General features: G+C 45.7%; 1 protein-coding gene across 2 annotated transcripts in view; it reads right to left on the bottom strand.

The window, feature by feature from the left end:
- DYNC1I1 (dynein cytoplasmic 1 intermediate chain 1) overlaps positions 1–18,081 on the bottom strand; it is a 1,604,297-nt gene that overhangs the window by 1,319,069 nt on the left and 267,147 nt on the right. For both annotated transcript variants that reach the window (XM_085630867.1, XM_085630869.1), the window contains exon 5: positions 1,635–1,719. In XM_085630867.1, the coding sequence (XP_085486993.1) occupies positions 1,635–1,719 (85 nt within the window). The remainder of the gene's footprint in view (positions 1–1,634; positions 1,720–18,081) is intronic.

Here is an 18,081-nt window from a genome sequence, read left to right as displayed (position 1 = left end):
GATGGCGGGTTTAGCCCTGGCACTACCAAACACTGCTTCTTCCAGCAGCTGAAGGTCTCTTAGGAACTGCCACACACTCACTGTCAACCGCTAAATCAGAGCCTCAACCAACATGGTGCCCTTCATGCTATCAGCAGCTCTGAAAGAATCATCACACCCATGTCACTTGCTCATGGATGGAGTGATGAGCGCGCAGCCTTTGGGGTCGATTGGTGAGTAAACACCAATTACATCAGATGGTGAGGTGGCAGGATGCCAGGTAAGACTTAAATATTTTTAGAGGAAAGTAGCAGGATTCCTGTCTTTAATGTTTTTGGGGGGGGGAGGAGGGGTTATAGACCCTACTTAGGTTGGTGGGGAAAGGTGGCAAGAATACAAGTATTACTTTTTAAACTACTTATGGAATTAGAGTGGGCTGGTCAGAGGAGGGTGTGGGAGGGCGTCATGGTACTGGTGAATAAATATGTACTAAGTATAGGAAGGGGTGAGGAATATGATGGAAAGTAAATGGCTACCCTTTGATTCCTTTTCGGTGGCTCAGCCGATCCATGGGGACTGTTTTCACGAGGATTCATGGTATTTCCTATGGGTATCAGACATACAACGTAAACAATAATTGGATTCTTACAACTGAGCGCTCTAAGTGACATCACAGACAACGAACTTCCCGCTCGTTGTCTTTATGCCATTTGTAGCACTTCATTGTGAAAGAACCTCGCTGTGAACGGCTGCCCTGTAATAATACTATCTGGCGTTAGCAAAGAGCCCTTAACACCGAATCATCTAGTAAGTGGCAAGGCAGACAATGCCAAATAACTGCAGTAGGAAAGAACTAGTGTACTGTGAAAATGCAATGTGTTAGTGTCTTGTGCTGCACTAACAATGGGCGCTGTTCAGGTTATCCTGAAGAGTTAATATCCTCCACCCCCCTGGCTGATAACTACCTGCCACATTGGCCTGACAGAGATCTCTGTGCCTTCAGAGGAGCACATCATGTTGGCTCCTCTGAAGGCACAGTCATTTTGCTTAGTGGCCACTATGCCTCATGTGAAAAACGAATGCCATAACACCGAGAGGTTTTCTCCCAAGGAGTGGAGTAATTTTTATTTTGATCTGTTCTGGACCACAAGTCTTTTCCTGACAGTCCTGAACAGGAAGAAAACAGTGTCAGAAGACCCGCCCTACATTCGGAAGACAAACCGAGGCACCAAGACTGATAGACTGATGACCTAATGACCCTGGGTCTAAGGGAAGAAACTCTGTGGTTTGTCAAACTCATACTAGAGTGTGTGGAACATTTGTTTGGCAGACAAGTACTCCGCTATGTTTGTGGCAGAGCATCGTATCCGGCACATGCTAACCACCCCCCCCCACATGTACTACAGTAGGCATTGTATACATTTGCTTAAATTGTACGTTATAATTTACAACCTTCCTTCAATTATCCAGAAGGTAGGCTAGTTGACAAGAAGGCTTGAGGTCTACTAATTACTAAGCTTCAATCATAGCAATGCACTGCATCATTGCTTGATAACGTTTCATTGATTACAGATGATCATAGACAACACAGTAATGAAACACAAGCATGCCGTGGACTTACTAAAGCCAAGGTCTTCACATATAGCAGTTCATACCTTCCCATAGGTCCCAGCTCATCCTGGCTGCTTGCTTCACTTGGTGTGCTCACTGATTTCGAGGAGGGAGACATAGGGGTTGGGACTAAATAATGAAAATAACAGGTATCCCATGTTAAAAAATGCAGTGGCTGCACTGAGAAAGAGCAGTCTCAGACAAAATCAAATTAGCGAACAAAAACAAAAAGGGGAAGGGTGATAGTGAGGAATATTGTAAAGATAAAACCAAAATAAGGAATGGGAAAAAGAAAAGGAGAGAAGCAAGTGAATTTTAAATATTTCTGGAATAAAATGAAAAATGAATTCAGACAGGCAAAAAAAACACAAAGCCAGCTGTAGTTCTATATAATGTAAGTGCAGGTTGTCAAATAACGTAGTGCATGCATATCAAATATTTTGATAACAAGTAACAAACAACACATATTCGTAATGCATTTTGTTTGTGAAAAGCAAATGCGCGTCCTATTTAGTACAATCACAAACTACAAACACATTTCAAAGCATCAAATGGAAATTGGCTCACATGATGAACCATTCATTTATTGTGAAAAATATGATTTGTAGGGCTATAATTTACCTTTCATATATTACAATACACATGATATAAAAAAAAAATCCATTAGAAACAAGCGTGCAATTTTATTTTAAGTGCTCATTGTTTTCAGCAATGGTAACTCTTTCGTTCATTTCTTGTGTGCAGTGTAGTGTTTTGCACTTGCTTAGAGCAATCTTCATTCTTCTTTCGTGTAAGTAGCATTATTCGAGAATACATGCGAATTCAATTAGAAAATAGTCTTGCAGTTTTAGTATGGCAATACATTTGAAATCTCGCATTTTCAGGGCCGTTTCTACCATTAAGCAAGACTAGGCGGCTGCCTAGGGCGGCAAAAGGGGGAGGGCGGCAAACAGTCCTGAAAGTACCATGCATCAGGGCCCCTGGGAGTTAGTCTAGCGCATTTCAGTGTGGTGATCAGCATCACCGCACTGAATGCATTAGTCACGCAATATAGCGCTGCTCAGCTGTCAATGCAGCGCTGTTTCTGGCAGGCTAAAGGGCTGGCATCCCGTAGCTCTCGAGCACTGTTCTCTTCGCTACAACAATGTATCCATGTTAGACAACCCCTCCCCCCCCCTCCCCCCGGCCCGATACACGAGCGTAGCTGAAGTCAGTCTTTGACCGGCCAATCATTGCTTGTTGAGGTGTTATAGTATAAGGTCAGTGGGGGGTGAGAGTCAAATGCGGCGGGGGGGAAGGGGTAACGGATTTAGGCTGAGAGCCAGCTTCTCATCACTGCCGCGGCCGGCATTTGGAACGATGTGGATGGGATCCTGCCCTGTCCACACGACTTGACTGCAGCTGACAGGGCCGCCGAGCCTGCATGATCATCAGTAAGTGCCAGAGTGAGCAGCAGACCATATTTATCCAAAAGTAATTGAAGTAGCAGTTTTTGGCAAGTTTGCCTTGCAATTCGGCGGTAGCAATAAGCAGGAGGAGCCGCAGGGGTGCTTGTGCCCTGCTCCTCCCTCCCGCTGTGCTGCTGTCCCCTGGCCCTCTCCTTTCCCCGTGGTTTTCCCCAGCTCATCTGATGGAGTCGCTGGAAACGAAAGTTGCCAGTGAGTTCTCGGGAGGACCCGATTTTTGACTGCGCAGTAGGTTCCGGGTATGTAGGGTCCCGCGCAAGTCATTAATAATAGCAGGTGGCAGCACACTTGACCCCGGGTTCCCTAGCTTGTGGCGTGCATTTTGAAAACATTTGCGTTTCAAAGTCCGTTAGAGTGATGCTTATCAATCTGCAGCAATAGAAATGAATGCGTGCTTAGTGCTTCCTTTGTCCAAAAACGGAAGGTTCTCGTTCCTGGCTTGTAAATTATGACAGCTGAATTGTTGAAGTGGAACCGTGTTTGCAGAGGTCGGTGTTAATTGTGATGCGCTTTTAAGCTATTGTGAAGCAGCCTTTCGCTTCCCCGCATGATAGGGTGTTTCACAGCTTCATTTTCTCTCGCTTCCTTGCATACAATGTTGCTGTGTTTTTTGCGAGCATGTGCTTAAAAAATAAAGCTTCATGTTTTTAAGCCATTCTGATCATCGAGCCAAACACAGTGTTGTGCAAATTACGATGAAATAACTGGTAACAACTTTAAACTATGCATGTTTGAATTAATATATTGCAAACTTTGGTTGGAAACACTTCTCCTAGATAAACAGACATAATACTATTCTGTTGAACTTGAAAGGCTCTCTGGCCCTTCACAAAAGTGCATTATAGCTTATGTATAGCACAGGATATCCGCCACCCTCAACCTGTGCCCCAGCCTGGGCCCCCAGTAATTGTTTCTGTCTCCTGACAACAATAAAACTCATGAACACCTGCTCTGAGTCCGGGAGTAGAGGCTGAGCAGGTGGTGTTTAGGGTACGCACACCTCTCTCATACATGCATAGCAGTACCACCATGACCTGTTCTGCACTGAGAACTGTACATCAGCTGAGAGTGGGGGCGGCGTTTTTCAGTTCTCGCCTAGGGCGGCAAAACACCTAGAAACGGCCCTGCGCATTTTCGACACCTTATTTGACCGTGATGCTTTATTTGGCTTTCACTTGGCAAAAAATAAATCAGTGCAATGAAATACTTTAAACCAGTCTGCGTACCTACAATAATGCTACCAGTACAATAAAACCATCTAAAACGAAACAACAGAAACAAAATTATTAACACCATGATTATATGTGCATACAACGTTACCACCTATGGATTGAGGGAATGGCTTCCTGCATCTTACCCTACCTTTGATACTTGGGGCAGTATTACAGAAAGTGCCCTGGGGGTGCAAAAGGCGTGCGCCCACTTTATGCACCTCCGGGGCACATTGGTATTATAGAAGGGGCCGCAGACACTTGTGAAGCTCCTTCTGTGATACTGAGAGTGCTGGTGCACATGTAGCAGCAGCGCTAACCTGAGATGGCTTATGGGGGCGTGGCCCCATGCAAATGAGAGAATCACTTTGCCTCTGTGCCTGTGTCGTATAACAAATGCATGCGCAGAGGCAAACATGCCCTTCGGAGGCCCACTATCAGTGTGCCTCTTGAAGGCAGCCCTCTCGAGAAACGAAAAGGTGTCCCATGGACGCCTCAGAGATCCACCTGCTGGTGGGTGCAGTTACTCACTGCACTGCCTGCAAGGGGATCTCTAATCCCTTTTCAAAGTGCAGGCAGGTGTCGCCTGCACTGCGATACATGGTGCGGCTTTGAGGCAGCTGTCCATATCCATATATCAGTGAATGCCCTGCCCTCAGGGCAGCACAGTCATCATAATAATGCTCATTTTCCCTTTTTGCATCTGGCACACCTGTTAAAAGGTGCACCATGGCGCAAACAGAGAAAGTGCTCCCTATTAGAAATACAGGCACTGGCTAGCCTCAACTCATTTACTTTTTCCAATGCAAAATTATAAAGAAAGAAGGTAGCAGTTTGCTTGACCAGGGGTTGGATACTACTTCCAAAAGATTAATCAATTGATCGAGTGGCCAAATTATGTAAAAGTGAACAAACCTCTGAGAGAAGATGACATACGCAAGTTATAGGTCTGTTCCTCTACTGCGCAGTACTCTCTTCCATATAAGCAGGGTACCATTTTTATAATAGGTTATGTGCAAATGCAGGATGACAGTACATTTGCCATTGGCAGTGGATTCCAGTGTTTACTAATTAAATGTAAGAAACTAGTTCTTCACAGCAATCGTCAATGTTTGCAGTGCATTATGACTAAGGAGCCCGTCATCGCCGCACACAGCACTTTCTGGTCGTGGGGGGGGACTACAGCCCCCATCAGGCATCACAACAGGAGCCTCCATGCCCTCCCATCGCGTCCGGAGGTGCTTAAAAGCTGCTTGGGGCTCCCGCGGCGTGGGACGGCCGCAGGCGTGCCTGAGGAAAGCCCGGGCCAAGGGCGGGCCAGTCTGGCTGGAGAAGGCTGTGCTGGGCCAGGTCCCTTGATTTTCAATTTGGAATTTTCTGGTGCCGGAGGCTACCAGGATGTGGTTCCCGGGTCATCAATAAGGTACTTTGTATATTATATTTGGAAGTGCTATTTCTGCATTGACTCGCATTGACTTTTTAGCATCCCCCACCATCAAGTCCTTCCAACAAATCTTTATCAAGGAGAGTGTTAACCATTTCCCCCAGGCCTTTCAAGCGGTTCATACTGTTATACATAAGCCGGGTGAATTCAGCTCAGATAGGCATGGGCAAAAGGAAAATGACTGTTGGCCAAGGAGGCCCCCCAGGAAGCAACACGGTAGCGACCATTGATTCCTTTTTAACCAGAGCAGCACATGTGATAACGCAGAAGATAGCTCTGACTGAGAGAAAGCTCTCGGAGACAGAGAAGTTTGCCCTGGGTTCTGTTATGGCCATGAATGTTGAGGCGCAGGAGTCGACAGGGGGCATCGCGGGGGCTACAGTGGGGAATCTCAGTGGGGACTCTAAGCCCTCCGGGATCTGTGTCTACATCCTTGGCGGCCCATCCTGGTGAGTCGGTAGCATCCCTAGGCTTCTCAACAGTCAAACTAACAGCGGGTGATGATTTAATTTTGGACTGTCCCCCAACTAAGCGAAAGCGAACAGGCTGTAATAAGGACATGAGGAAGTCACCACGGCCAAAATCTCAATCACCAGCCAGCCCTAATCTTGAACAGTTGTTGGACACTCTCTTTGAAAGACTGGAGTCAATGACTAAAGTTTTCCTAGCACCAATAATATTAAAGCTAGAAGTGGTTCAGAGGAGACTTAATACTACTATTCCCATGTGCAACAACTGGCTTACAAAGTCAAAATCAGTGGATGGGGGCAGGGGAATCATGCTCTGTGTCTGACCAAACGAATCAAATCTGTAAGGCAAGATGTACTAAAGATCCATATAATGAGGAATTGCTCAGTAGATCCAAAAACAACTGTATACCTAGAGTATTGATTCCTGTAGCCCGGGTAGCTCAACGGGTATCCCACTGACATCTAAGGAAGGCCCATCATCCATATGTATCTTGCCCCAACCTTTAATGTCTAAGGATGAAGATCATTGCATCCTAGATCTGCCACCTGCATCTGCTCCCCTAGTAGCAGTGTTAATGGGGGTTCCCCCACTTTCACAAGGTTCCAATGAAACCTCCCTGGACCTTATTCACTGTTGTAATAGGAATGTGGGAAATTGCCAGAATATGTCCTCTGATATTATTATGGCCAGAAGAGTGGCATGGATTGGTTGCAGGACAAAGATAATGTAGAGGGGGATTGTATAGTCATCAATTTCAAGCACCCTGTGTAGGCTGAGGCGTTAGTGGGATGTCGTTATAAAAATAGGTCTACCTCTACAGTTCGAATTGTCCCCCTACAGTTTTTCTATCCCTCCAAGCAGCCCCTGGCCAATCCCCAATGGCAGCTACCCTTAAAATCAGTTAGGCATGGCCATATAAGAAATATGGACACAATTTTACCTATGAGAAACCGCTTCCAACGCTAGCCAGTCTTCAGGGTTTGGATGAAAATAACTGACTAAAGCTGGAGAATGCAGAGATCTAAGGCAACAAATTACCTCATATGGGGCCATATGTAGGTGGCATACACTTTACCGATTCTTAAATACCGAATCTTACCGATTCGGTATTTAAGAATCGGTAAAGTGTATGTAGGTAAGAATTCGGTAAATGTTACCGAATCGGAGTAAGTCGGTAATTACCGAATCGGTATTTACCGATTCGGTAATGAGGCATACCTTCCCATTGATTGAATCAATGGGAAGGTATGCCTCATTACCGAATCGGTAAATACCGATTCGGTAATGGGGGGAGCACATTCAAGGGTGGCAGGGTGTCACATTGACACCCTGTTGCACCCCTGATTCTTCCATGTGTGCACATGTGGCGCACATACATGCCCTAGGGGCATGTATGTCTGCCACATTGCACACTTCACAGTGCACAAAAATGCATTATCACACCTATTCGTCATTTACCACCAACTATTAGTTGGTGGTAAATAACGAATCCCCACACCCACCACACAGTCCCCCTACATCTCATTACTGTATTCGGTATTTACCGAATCGGTAAAATTACCGATTCGGTAAATTACCGAATACAGAAATGAGCCCCCTACATGTCAACAGCCTAAATACCGGTCGGTAACGGTATAATTACCGAAAATCGGCCGTTACCGACCGGTATTGGGCTACGTACATGAGGCCCATGGTCTCTAATAACCAAATTCCAACAGCATCTATGCCCGACTCAATGTGCGATAAATCTTCTAGCACTATCCCCACATTCGTCATTTCTGTTTCTCCAAGTGTGAAGGCACTCTAGTGGAACATAGCGGGTCTTAGGTCAAAAAGGGGCAACACATCTTGGGAAAATTCTTTCAACACACAATATCATTGCCCCACAAGAAACCTGGGAGGCAAATGAAATTTCATTTAGATGGCTTTATTTCATTTTGTAAATATGCTAACCCTTCAAACAGGGGAAGAGCGAGAGGGGGTCTGCTTTTAATGTTCTCACTCAAACTCTCCTGCAAGACCAGAATGATAGAATGCAGATGACCCCATGTGGTAGCAGTAGAGTTGTCTTTCAAGACTCTTCCCACCCTGCTAGTGGTTAATTTTTACAACTCCTACTCCAGAAGCCACGAGCTAGAATACCTTCTAGCTCTAGAGGAACTTTTGGAACACTATGAGGAAGGCAAATCAGCCTATAATGACCTGATAATTCTAGTGGATTTTACCATTCACCAATGCTATTCTAATTGTATCTTAACAATGGAGCAGGGGGATCCCTTGCCTTCGATAAATCATTTTGAGCACACACCGCCAGGCATCTTCCTAGAAGGTTTTCTCTCAGCCCACAATCTACTTTGCCTTCAGCAAACAGATATGTCAGCTTCGGATCCTACTTATGCAGGAAAAGGAAGCCCTAGTATTATTGATTACATTATGCTGTCTGCGCCATCAGTTTCGGTGGTGGAGAACCTGAGCGTTTCCTGGAATTGTCACAGCGATCACAATCCGCTCATACTTGTGCTGCCCTTTTCTGCCATTCTTACAGGGAGGTAACCACTTGCATCTCAAATAAAAATATTAGTACCAAAGATCAAACGCAGGCTGAAGTGGGAAAGGATTATCCCGGAAAGCTTTTTAGACAATCTGTATGCCGTTTGCGCTACAGAGGTCCAAGTATGCATGGATCGCACTACACATGACAGAGCCATTTTAGAGGCCTTCTACAAAATAACTAAGCAGATATCGTCTAACCTAACTACAGTGAGCAGGACAAGATGCCCTAAGGCCAAGAGGTGGTTCGATGGCACCTGCTCTGTGGCTCATAGGGAGTTACTGCAGGCACTTAAGCATAATCCAAGGGATGAAGCAGTGGTCAGGAGTAGAAGAAAGGCATATAAGGTTGCAGTGCTTGAGAGGAAGAAGCTTATAAGAAAGCAGGCTTGGGAGGCTCTTGGGCAAGCAAGCGTTCCGGCAGATAGTTCCAAATTCTGGCCTGTGAATAGCCCCGTCTTCTCTGATGTGCCAAACTCCACCACCGACTGTACAATTCCTGCTGAACAATGGGTACAGCATTTTAGCAAAATCTACAGCGATACCATCTTAGGAGAAGCTGAGGCACATATGGTCGGCGAGCCAGCTAGTGCACCCCTTCACTTTAGCATAGATGAGGTCCGTAAAGCAATCATCTCAACATCCCGGGGGAAGGTCCCCGGGCCAGATGGGGTACCTGCAGACCTATATAAGGCTGACCCTAAGGTTTGGGCTAATATTTTGGCTCACATTTTTAATGCAGCCAGTTCTTGTGGATTTCCCCGCTCATGGACAATGGCAGTCATTATCCCCATTTTTAAAAAGGGCGCACAGGATGATCCTGTATGTTATAGACCGATCTTGCTTTTAGATTCTGCTGCTAAAATTATGGGCAAAGTGATATTGGACCGTCTAACAGTATGGCTCGATCATTTTAATGTTATTTCTGACTTACAGTATGTTTTAGGCAGGGTAAAGGGAAGCTGGATCAATGTCTTAACTTGCATTTAGTGATTGGGAAATACGCCATTGCCAAGAAGGGAATTTTAAACATTTGGCTTTTATGGATTTGAATCAAGCCTTTGATTGTGTAAATAGATCTAAACGATGGTTGTTTTTAAGTAACATGGGCTAAGACACAGAGTTGGTAGATTTTATACATACTACCCATGAAAACACCACGGCCGCAGTCAGATATAACGGGGATGGCTGTCTGATGGACACCTGGCCAGTAAAGAGAGGGATTCAACAGGGATGCATCTTGGCTCCCCGCCGCTGTTCACACTCTATGTTAATAAGCTAGGTGATTTTTAAATATTGAGCTGTAAAGATATCCCCAGGGCTGGTACCAAGATGAACCCTGCACTCCTGTATGCAGATGACGCAGTCCTACTTGCCCGAACCGCTGTGGGCCTCCAACAACTTTTAAATGGTTTTATAGATTTTATGGACTCATTATATCTGACCACAAACCTCACACTATGTCCATAGGTCCCCAAAAGGATGCTAAGGCCAAATTTTATTGCATGGGGGCTGAGTTAACCAAAGTCCCTACCTTTCCCTATCTAGGGGTACCTTTTGACGACCGAGGGTCCTGGTGTGCACAAATTATGCAAATATAAAACACCTTAGCTAGAGCGGCGGGCCCACTTTGAATTTTGCTAAAAGATTAGGGTCAAAACCCTTTCCCGCCTTGCTGAAGATTTATAAAGAAAAGTGCATCCTCATGGCAATCTATGGATGTGATGTCTGGGGTTACAAGGTCGTAAAGGATATACAGGAGGCTGAAAATAAATTCATGCGTAAGCTCCTTGTAGTCCCGCCTGCTACCCAGGCATATATCTTACACGAAGAATTAGAGGTAGGGTACATCTCAGATTTGAAAGCGGTAGCTCCCCTTTTGCGTTGGCTGAGAATTTGGGCCTGTCTCATTACTAACTTAAGTCAGCTTATATTTACTGATTGCACAGCACTGGAGGGGGCTAGACATATTCCCTGGCTAAAATATGTAATGGAACAGACAAAATGTCTTGGTTGCCCTGACCTATACGGGAGCCCCAAGCCGCTGGGTAAAGCAGCTGTTAGAAACATCAAACAGCAGTTCCTGGACAAACGGCAGGGAGTTAGCAAAGCCCACTGTGAGAAGGTATATCATATTGAGTCTGTGTAAACAAGTCCAACCGTATTTACTTTGTCAGTAACGGGTTCCATCGTTTTGCGTTGGCTAGATTTCATCTGGATCTGGCCTCTTGGCTATTGGCCTTTCCGCAAGGATTTATGAAACCAGGCACTCTAAAACCTTGTCCCTGTGACAACTTCTCTGAGCAAGATATTGCACATTTTATTTTTTTCTGTGATTTCTATTATTCATTGAGTAGAAAGTTTATATTCCAGTTGCTCAGAGATCGCCATTTTACTCAAGTTAGGCCTGCACTTTTGTACCTTCAAATGTTGTCTTCTCCTATGGTCTGTTTTGGGGTTGCAGGTTTTCTAACAGGGGTCATTGTAGTGAAGATTGCTATCTATTTACGTAAAATGCTAAGTTAGCACAACCGCGTTAGATGTTAGAAAGCCATCTTGCCGTTTTTGCTGCTTTTGCACACGACACTGTAGTTACATGTTATTAATTGAGAAATGCTTGCTCGACTTTGCTTCAAATGAGAACTGTCTGTTGTTCATATCCCGAACAGTGAGCAGCGACCTTGGTCTGAACATCGTGTAAAGAAACAGTCTGGGTCGCTAGACGGTGCATGTTGTTGGGTTCAGGTTGATCGGCCCACTATTTAGCCATAACACGCACGCAGCTGCAAATACCTGAAAGTCGGGTGCTTTTAATATTGCAGTGTTGCATGTTTTTCATTACATTCGGAAGAAGAGCTTTCCCAGGAGCAGAGTCTAGCTGATCCTGTGATGTGATCTCACTGAGCTGATATTTTACGGTATGGGGTTCACCATTCAAGCCTAGAGACCTTTTATTAGTCTAATAATAATAATATTAGTTTACTAGCGAAAGTAAGGTGGCTGATATCCAATGTCATTTTAGTATGATTACTCCTTTCATTTTCTATGGTATTGTAACTATGCTGATGGATTTGATCTTAATCATTTGTCTGCTTATGTTAGCCAAAGTACTGCATCTTAGGACACGAGGTTTATAAAATAAACTCTTTAAACTTTACCGTGTATCTGTTTATTCTGTTGTGGACTGATATGAGAATAATTACGAACAGGTATTTCGGAATCCCACCATTCCCGAGAATACCCTAAGTCGCTTGTTCTGGGTTGTCTATACATTGGGACCGCCGAGCTAAAACTCTGATAACGAATGGGACACTGATGCTGGTCGGATAAGGGGTTCTGAGTTCTGAGGTGAGTTTTTGGTACACCACAATTCACTGAGGTCCTGGTTTCCTGTGCATAGTTCTGTGCATAAGCAGAATCCCTGCAACATGGCGCACCTAACGTTTGGTCTATTGATTTGAAACGCCTTAGTAGTGCTTGTATTAGTCCACAACACCCTCACTCTGGTTTCCGGTTGACGGGAGTGACGGTTTAACCTACCTGTGTTTCGACTAATAGGTTCATTCAAGCTTGATTATTAAAAAGGTTATTTTTACTGAACCCCAGTGCTACTGTTGATATCGTTGATACTCTTTAGTGTGTCCTAATGGCGGTCGAGATAGCCGCGTATAGCCGTGCACCTCTACGCCGTCATTTGACGACGTATGGGGTGCCAGATGATGGGATGGCTGTTATTTTTGTGGTGAGCGCTGATGCGTCTTACCCGTATGAGTTGTTTTACTCTTGGGTGACTTTTCCGGCAGTGGATAACGATGATACGTTTCATTCCTTTCCTGCCACACAGCTACCTGCGGTCTATACCCCGTATAGCACACAAGAAATTCCAATCTCTGCCTGGCAGCATACCATTTGGTTTAATGGCGCCCTTCCCCATGCGGTTGCACCGGCAAGAATGGGCCCGTTGTCTATTGCAGGGGCCACATGGCCGGTGCTGGCCGGCTATACGCCTCATCCCCGCTATCTCACGGTGGCGGTGGCTGAGTTGCGGGTACTACACACAGCCCTGATTACAATTCATAGGGCTTTAGTGCAGTACTTGTCGCACAACGTGCAGGTGGGGACACCTGCTGTTGCGGGACAACCAACGGACCACCACGCGGTGGTTATTAGTCCTGTTATGGTTAATTCGGTAATGGGCAAGCGCCCACAGAGTAAGGATGATTTTCCTTATTGGCTTGCTGAGAAATTTGACCAACTGGAGTCGGTTTTTCCGCATACCACTCCTGTGGAGAAACACAGGATACTCACCATTAGTTTGCCGAAAGACTTAGTCCCAGATATGGCTGATTGCACAAACTGGGGCAAGGTCTTTGCCGCGACCTACTCGAAATGCTTCGGCACTCCGTCTATGTCTGTACTAACCTCCGTCATCAAACGTGTTCAAGAGAATCACGGTGCGGAGGCTGCTGTTGAATTAGGAATGAGGCTTGTCGGAGTGTTCGATGTGGTGGCTTCCATTGTAATGGGCAACCTCAAAGGCGATGCCATGCAGTTCCAAGTACTAAATAAGCTGGACAGCGTGGATGAACTCGACAAGCCCAAGGAGTTCGCAAAAATATTTGCGCAAGCCTACAGGCAAGTGGGCCGTAGTGCATTGGGTGTTAAACCAGCCGTAATAATTCCTGATATTGTACAGCAAACTAAGGTGAGCTCGTCAACTAAAGACGAACGCCCAAATTTCCCTAAACAAAGTTGGCGAGCGAAGAAACAGGGGAAGCAGCAACAGAAACAGGGGTCTCGTCCAGCCTCGCCCGTGCAGTCGTCCAGCGAACGCACATATGATCTGCGCGATCGATCTCGTATTAAGTCACCTGATAGATTTCAGGTTTCTGAACAACGCTCTCCTCGTTCTTCACAGGAAACATCGGCTTCACAATCCGGTGGCGGAGACCATGTGTAAGGAAGGGGTGCCCTAAGTCGTGAGCAACCCCGCCAGACTGACGGTAAAGGCAAGCAGGACGAGTCTGCACGTCAACGACCCCCGTTTCAGAAGAAGAAAGTTGCTGCGCTAACAGCGAGGTATACCACAGATGTTGCGGACGCAGCTTCAGAACCTGACATGGGCACTAACACTGCTCGACAGCGCGGTGGAAGTTACAGTAGTGCGATAAGCACTGCGTCCATATCTGGTGCCGACAGCAACTGATACGTTCATAACTGTAGAAACTGCTGACACTAGAGTGGCTCCCCCTGACAGACTATATAACATAGTCCTTTTAATTGAAGGTGACATACAACGCACGATTAAAGGGATTTTTTGGGATCATCTGACCACTTCATATGATATTCTATTGGCAGAGGCAGATTGGCCCCCGGCTTTCGTTTTGGATGCTCCTAGAGGGGAGGAGGTAATCCTCCCATCCTTTGCGCACACAGTGCCAAATGACCAAGCTAAAAAGTTCGCCGAGGAGTGGGCTCTGGTGCTTGCACCTGCGCTGTATCGTAATCCGGTAGGCTGCGATAAATTGTCCCCCAGCCATGAAATTCCGTTGCAGTCCACACCCTAGCCACAACCCCAATATCCCATGCGTCGCGAAGCAAGACCTCACGTCGCGGCTATCCTTGAACAATTGGAATATCAAGGTGTAATTGAAACTTGTGTGTCACCAATGAATAATCCTTTATTCACTGTGACGAAGCCTGACGGGTCGTACCGCCTAGTTTTGGATTACCGGCATTTAAACTCTCATTGCCGGACATGCGCAGTACAAAATACCCACAGTTCGGCTCTCGTCAATAGTCTCGTGAGAAAACGGTTTAAAACCACACTTGACATTTCCAATGGCTTTTACAGCCATAACCTGTCCTCTCTTAGTAGTGAGTGGACGGCATTTACCTCGGGTGACAAACAAAAACATTTCAAAAGATTACCGATGGGCTATAAAAACACCCCTGGTGTCTTCGCCGCTCGCGTGGTCTCTCTGTTATGTGGATGATATTTATCTCACAGATGACGAGTTGGGACCGCATCGCCGTCGCGTTGATCGCATTATTGTTTTGTTTGGAGACTTCGGTTACAAATTCAACTTTGCGAAGTCTCACATTGCGGAATATACAGTGTTGTTCTTGGGATACGAACTCAACAATGAAGGTCGAGGATTGGCTCCGCACTTCCTGGAGAAATGCGCATGCCTACGTGCTCCCACGACACTGAAGAAATTACAATCTCTGCTGGGTTTTCTGAATTTCGGTCGAATTTACATTCCAGATTATGCCCAGCGTATCAAGCCGCTTTATGCCTTGGTACAACCTACTTTTTCCAAATCATGTTGGCTGCCGGAGCATTCAGCTATATTGCATCATTGCAAGCTGACCTTCTTGCTTCAAAATACTTACTAACGCGTGATAACCACACTAACCTGGTAATAAGAATTGTGCCAGGCGCAGTGGGTTTCACATTCTTAACGTTCAATGAGGGAGACACCGTCCCCATTGCCTACAAATCACACTTGTACACTTCGGCTGAACTGCGATTTTCCGCTGTCGAGAAAGTTCTGACGGCAGTACAGATGGCGATTCTGAAAGAGCGAGCGCTATCGAAAGGCAAACGCATGTTGGTGGTAACACCATATCCTGCCCTTGAGGCGGTGACGAAAGCAAGTTAATTCTAAGGCTTTGCATCCAAGGTGGATACAATGGGCCACTTCCTTGACATCGCCTGACGTCACATATATCTTTGACGCAGCTCTTCAGACTCAGGAGTTTTTACAGTATGAATTCGTTCATCCAGCTCCTCTGTATTTGCGCCCGCTCGAGGATTACCATTGTGTCATTTACACTGACGGTTCTGCGCAACCGGCTACTGGATCGAAGCATGCTTATTCAGCGGCTTGCGCAATAGTGGTCGGTACTTTCGTGAATGGTGAATTCCAATCTGATGTCGTACATACGCAGTCATTGCGTGATTGTACCGCACAGTTGGCGGAGCTTCGTGCTCTGGTGCTTGCACTAGAGTTTGCTGATCCCCGAGTCACTACTCTTATAGTGACTGACTCATTTTATTGTGTCAAATCATACAACGACAATCTACATTTTTGGTCTCAGAAGGACTACCATGATTCCAAAGGTAGCACGATTAAGCATAAAATGCTTTGGGTTCGAGTGGCAGAACTTAAAGAACATCTGCCTCTCGTGAATGTTATTCACACTCTTGGTCACCAACGAGTTGATGTCCATGCTGTCGGCAACAGCCTAGCTGACGAGGCAGCAAAAACAGCAGTGGCGACATTCTTAGTAGCAGCAGTTATAAGATCAATGATGACATCTTGGCAGCTATTGCTGCTACAGAGAAGGGAACAAAATATCCAAGAGGTTTCCCTTCTCGTTACCATTATCGCTTAAGTCCTGATAACGTCCCATTAGTAAGGATTAATGACGTTGGTGACAGATTGATTCCCAACGCGGACTGCCGACCATCTTTGATATTAGCAGCTCACAAGGGCATGGCGTCCGCGCATGCCGGCGTAGCAGCTACTGTATCTCTGTTACAACAACGTTACTGGTGGTGCGGTTTATAGAAACAAGCCAGAGCTTATGTTCTTAATTGTGACATTTGCCAGCAGATATAACCTTCAACTGTGGCGCGCCCACCACAAACTCAGTTGTACATATCTAATAAACCACTGGGTTGTGTTTATTTAGATCATTGCGGTCTATTTACCTCTGATACTGCGTACAAATACATCTTGGTTGCAGTGGATTCGTGCACACGTTTTCTGTGGGTGTGGCCACAAAGGAGTGCTGATGCCCGTACTGTCATCAAGGATTTGCGAGTCTTTGTTGGAAGTTTTGCATGTGGTACCTTTCATTCTGATCAGGGTCCTGCGTTCGCCTCTAAGGCGTACAAAGAAGCCATGAGAAATTTGGGGGTTCAAGTCAAATTTTCGTCTCCATACCGACCTGAGGGTAATAGTGTAGTGGAGCGAATGAACCGTGACTTAAAGCAATCTTTGACAGCCAGGGTTTTAGGTACTGGCCGGAACTGGCTAGCCCACTTATATGACGTGCAACGTGCACTTAACAATCTCCCTAGAAGGTCTCTGGGTGGGCGGACCCCATACATGATGCTCTTTGGCATACGAATGTTTGTCCCAGACCTTGATGGTCTAGACATGGCGGCGTCGGCCGCACCCTTTGACGTAGATGATCACTGTGCTGTATTGCAGAATCTTCAAGAAGCCAGAGACAGTCTAGCGAAGGAACACGTACCCTCCACATCTGATGCTGCGCTTCAGATTCCGGTAGTCGACTGGCTACCTCGAGTTGGTGATATGGTCCGTGAGAAGGTGGAGAACAAGAAGGAGTTCAGCCCCTCTTATCGTGCACCAGTTCCGGTGCTTGGAGTACAGGGTACACGTACAGTCATTTTACCTACACTGCCTGGTCGAAAGGATAACAGGTACATCTCTATTGACAATGTCAAGCTACAGCGAGTGGCCGATTCTTCTTAGTAGGACACCGGCAGTTTCTTGCCCTTTGATGCTGAGAAATTCTGTTGTGGCCCCACCTTCTAACACCTTGCCTGATGTTGCCGTCGAGATGCATACAGTTACTGGTCCTTTATTGCCACCGACACCTGGTGGTCTACCTGAAGATATTGAGTATGCTTATCCTGCGGATGTTCCATTGCCTGTTTTACAATCCACCACAGTTACCCAGTCACGATACTCTTTTGACTCTAATTCAATGACTTCCATTGCCCCGTCCAAAGTTTCGATTTTTGTGGCCTGGTTCAAAAGACATTTTTTAATTCCCCCTTGGACTTACATTTGGCTGGTGCTCACATGTATTTTTTTGTTTATGTCCAATGGCTTTGTGGTAGTGTTTTTTAGACTTATCAATGGACAGTACCTGAAAGAAAGATCTACAATTCGACTAATTGATGGAACTTTGGCCCCCCACTCCTCATCACATATCATGAAAAGGGACCAGACTTTTGTGAACATTACTGCCTGGCCTGTACGTGATGGGATCGCTTGGGATGCTGTAAAATTTCAAATTCATGGCCCCACGGAAGTAATCAATGTGCCAAATGTATTTTGTGTTTCTATGGGTAATGTAGTCAAGCAGAACATCCACTCAGATGATTGGGCTGTACAAGCAATAGAAGCACTGTTTTCTGATTTGAAATATTATGCTGCATTTGATGCTGAAGATTTGTATATAGATACTGCTAATTATGATGAGCAATTCTGCTATTAACATTATCGCACACATTTCCTACACAAAGCAAATACGTTTAGAAATGTTGTAAATTATACACAATGGGAACACTGTCCCGCCCCTAGGC

This window comes from Triturus cristatus, chromosome 10 (assembly GCF_964204655.1).
Source record: "Triturus cristatus chromosome 10, aTriCri1.1, whole genome shotgun sequence".
Classification (NCBI taxonomy): Eukaryota; Metazoa; Chordata; class Amphibia; order Caudata; family Salamandridae; genus Triturus; species Triturus cristatus.
This window is presented reverse-complemented; position numbering and strand designations above follow the sequence as displayed.